Genomic DNA, 3,713 nt, shown 5'->3' on the forward strand with positions numbered 1-3,713 from the left:
AATTAAAGAGATGTTATATTTGTGCATAAATTTTGCAGCAACTGCTTTACTATTAATCATCAACTGTTTCCATTATTCTACTCCTAAAAAGATGCTATGCATACATCTGAAAATGAAAAGTAAAGGAAAAATAATCAAATAGTAGCAGTGATTATTAATGTTTTAATTATTAACTAGGAGCTGAGTTCCTGAAATTAGAGAGCCCTAAAGAAATAATAACCTCAGTGCCCGGCACTCTTTCTCATCTGCTTATCTGCGTGATCTCTTTGATTAAGAGCACTGTTGTCCTAACTCAATGCCAATCCAATGAAGTGGTTTGTTCACCCTAAAAACAGGGTAGCGTTTCTGCTTTGACCTGATTCCTGGCTCTCCCCACTTTCTTTGGCAAGTCTGTCTCCTGTGCACTGGTTCCCTCAGAAGCACCGGTGACACCAATTGTAGTAAAGATTGTAGGGACCCTCATCAACCCAGCTTCTAGGCATGAGGGTCAGGCACATTTGACAAGAACCCCTGAAACTGGCCAAAGCCCAAACACAAACCCCAAGGTTTTCTCTGGAGAAAGCAACTCAAAAGATCCATAGGACAAAAAAGCGGGGTGGGTGGGTGAGAACCACATAAACTTTGACCAGTGGAATGGGCAAGTACCCTGGAGCTACAGACAATAAACTGAAACTGCTACAGGGAAAGTGGTTTATTGAATATTGTACTGAAGGCCAAGGGACCATGTCACCACCAGCTGGTACTGCAGCTGGTACCCGCATTTTGAGGTGTTTGCAGCGTGCAATGTTCTTCAAAAGCATTTTCTCTGAACCACGAATTTGCCAAATTCCTTAAAGTCCTCAGAAGTGACCCACATCTGCTTGAAACTGCTCATAGAAGTCATGATGGATGCACCAATCCACGCAGAGAAACATCTGTCAGGAGAAGCAGTGATCTTGATGGGGGTCCCCCTGAAAGCCATCTCTTCCAGTTCTTTCATGAGCCTTTCCTCCAGCCCGGGGAAGAGCGTGGTGCCTCCAGAGAGCACGATGTCTGCAAAAAGGTTGCTCTGGATGTCAGCGTCGCACTTGGAGATAGTGCTGCAGACCATTTTGGAGAGCCCGGGGTCATGGATGCCCAGCTGGTCGGGCGCAAAGAGGACCTCAGGTACCTGGTATAGATGGTCCCCCATGTGGATGACATTGCCATCGGGCAGTTTGAATTCTGTGAGGACCTCCTGCCGCCTCTTGGATGGCTCTATCTCGGGCTCCAGGGAGATGTAGCAGGACTTCTCTTTGATGCCATCCACCACGGCCTTGTTGAGGATGCAAGGGAAGGTACAGCCTCGGGCTAGGAGGAGCCGTGTGAGGTGCTCTGTGATGTCTCTCCCTGCCACATAGAGCTTGGTGACTGCGTGCGGGAGGGAGTAGCCCTCAAAGACGGGGACAGTGCAAGTGATCCCATCGCCACTGTCCACCACCAGGCCGGTCACGCAGGCCGAAGCATACAGCGCTCCCGCCGCGTGGTTGAGCAGGTAGAGCGCAGGCACACTGAATTTCTCAAACAGGATCTCCGCAGTCTTCTCGCGCGTCTCTCTCGGGTTCAGGGAAGGCTCTGTCAGCAGGATGGGCTGTTCGCTGGGTTTCACCCCCAGGTCCCACTCGAAAAGATGCTTCCAGAGTTTCTCCATGTCATCCCACCTGGTCACCAGTCCACGCTCAATCGGGTAGTGCAGATATAAGGCATCATACCTGTACTGGGCTTCTTCCCCCACAAAGTACTTCTTGCGATTGGCCCTGGCAGAAGGGATGTTGAATTTGGGATGCCCCACGACAGAGTTGATGACTTGACGGGGTCCAATCTCCCCAGACAGGCCTACCTTGCAGAGTCCCGAGCCGTTGTCAAAAACCACTGCAGGGATGTCCAATGTCTGTGGATTAGACATGTCTGCGCCTGGTCTTCCGCACTTCACCAACCCAACACCTCGGCCGCTTGGTGAGATGACTCCACACTACCTCTGGAAGTCTTACAGCCGCGGGATGCTGGACTTCTCAACTTGTCACCCAGGTGAAGCCAGCGGGCTGTCCTCGATCCACCAGAACACCCCGTTCTCAACCCATGAATGTTACCTCCCTTCTGGTGGCCCAGGGCCTGCTGAGGCAGTTTCAAGGATGGTCGCCTGGAGCCAAACAATGTCACCAAGGCAACCGTCCTCAGGCAGCATGGGGGGTGGGGCCTCTGAGCTGCCAGAACTCCCTGCTTGGGGAGGAGTGAAGCAGAACAGGTGAACTGTGCCTACACACCGCTTTGATCAGATGGAGATCCCAAAGCAGGGGTCTAGCTGTAGAAAAAACTGAGGCTGCTTGTCCTGTCGAACAACCTTGCCTGTTTGGGCTTTGGTAAATTGTTAGCACAGTAAAAAGATAATACCTGTTTTACACTTAAATTTTTAAATATATATTCATGATATATATTCATTTATTAATAATACACATTTTCACTTATATTGATATACATGTGAAAATATATTATATATATATATATATATATATATACACACACACACACACACACACACACACACACACAGAGGAATTGCTTCTCAATCTACTTTGGGAAGGAATATAACTCAGACACCACACACTAAAAAAGGAAGTATAAGATGAAAATTTAAATTTATCATGAACTTAGAGACATAACAACATCAATGTGATAACAACCATGTCTGATGGTCTGCTCATACGGGAAAGGGATATGATCATAGAAATAATAGCTTTATTATTCAGCCCCTAATGAAATAACTGGGATAATGCATATCATTATCTCCCTGGAAAACCACTATAAAAATGACAATATATATGAAAAATAAGGTTTTAGGCAATTATAGGAATCCCTATTTAAGCAGAAACAAATAATACTAGTTTTATGACTGTCTAAGCTTACTACCATAAATGAGTCTACAGGCCCCATATTAGAGAAAGGAAGTCATGTTAGAGCCCTATAGTCTTGATAACTTAAGTAGAGAGTTTGGAGCTGAGATGCATAGAGTGTATAAGATCCATGGGGAAAACAATAGATTGATAAAAGCTACATAATTAGAAAGCTCTGAAGAATCATACAAAGGTTTGAATGAAGGTCAAACTGTCCTTGTATGTGAATTAAATTTAAAGGACAGAGATAGAAGCATTGTAAGTACATTTCCTACAGGAACTAACACAAAATAAAATGTATATTTATACAACCTAAAAGAAGAAGCATTTTAAGCTTTAGGGAAAATAATGTTCATTTTAGTAAACTGTATATACAAATAATGCAATGACTTCCACCAATTGAAGGTTACGGATGGGGTTTATGGAATAATGGATAAAACACAAAGTAATTAAACAAAAACAGAAATTTAACCTGCTCTCATTGTAGACTTCAGATGCTATATTGTTTTAATAACTGAGACACAAGTGTATTTTATATTTCTTAATATATTTAGCTTTTTAGTTAAAAAGAACTTTTGATGACTTTGAGATTCAGAAATTAACACCTAAACATTTCTTTGACCTCTTCCAAGGGTGAAAATAAATTATAAGTAAATATTTAATTATTTTTTTCATATAGTTTTGGATTATCCACTGAAATGACAACAAAAAATAAATATGTTATATAAGATTGTTGAGAGCCACAGCCAAAGGGGCCCCAGCAAACTTCCAGCTGCCAGCAAACTTCCAGCTGCCGGCTGATGA

General features: G+C 43.7%; 1 protein-coding gene across 1 annotated transcript; it reads right to left on the reverse strand.

The window, feature by feature from the left end:
• Positions 1-790: 790 nt before the first annotated feature.
• Positions 791-1,924, reverse strand: LOC308639713 (actin-related protein T1-like; the record flags this gene model as incomplete). The annotated part of the gene is made up of 1 exon (XM_081277970.1): positions 791-1,924. The coding sequence occupies one exon, from the start codon at positions 1,922-1,924 to the stop codon at positions 791-793; it is 1,134 nt and encodes a 377-aa protein (XP_081134096.1).
• Between the last annotated feature and the right edge of the window lie 1,789 nt (positions 1,925-3,713).

The sequence above is a fragment of the Spermophilus citellus genome (genome assembly GCF_964194105.1).
Source record: "Spermophilus citellus genome assembly, chromosome: X".
Taxonomy (NCBI): Eukaryota; Metazoa; Chordata; class Mammalia; order Rodentia; family Sciuridae; genus Spermophilus; species Spermophilus citellus.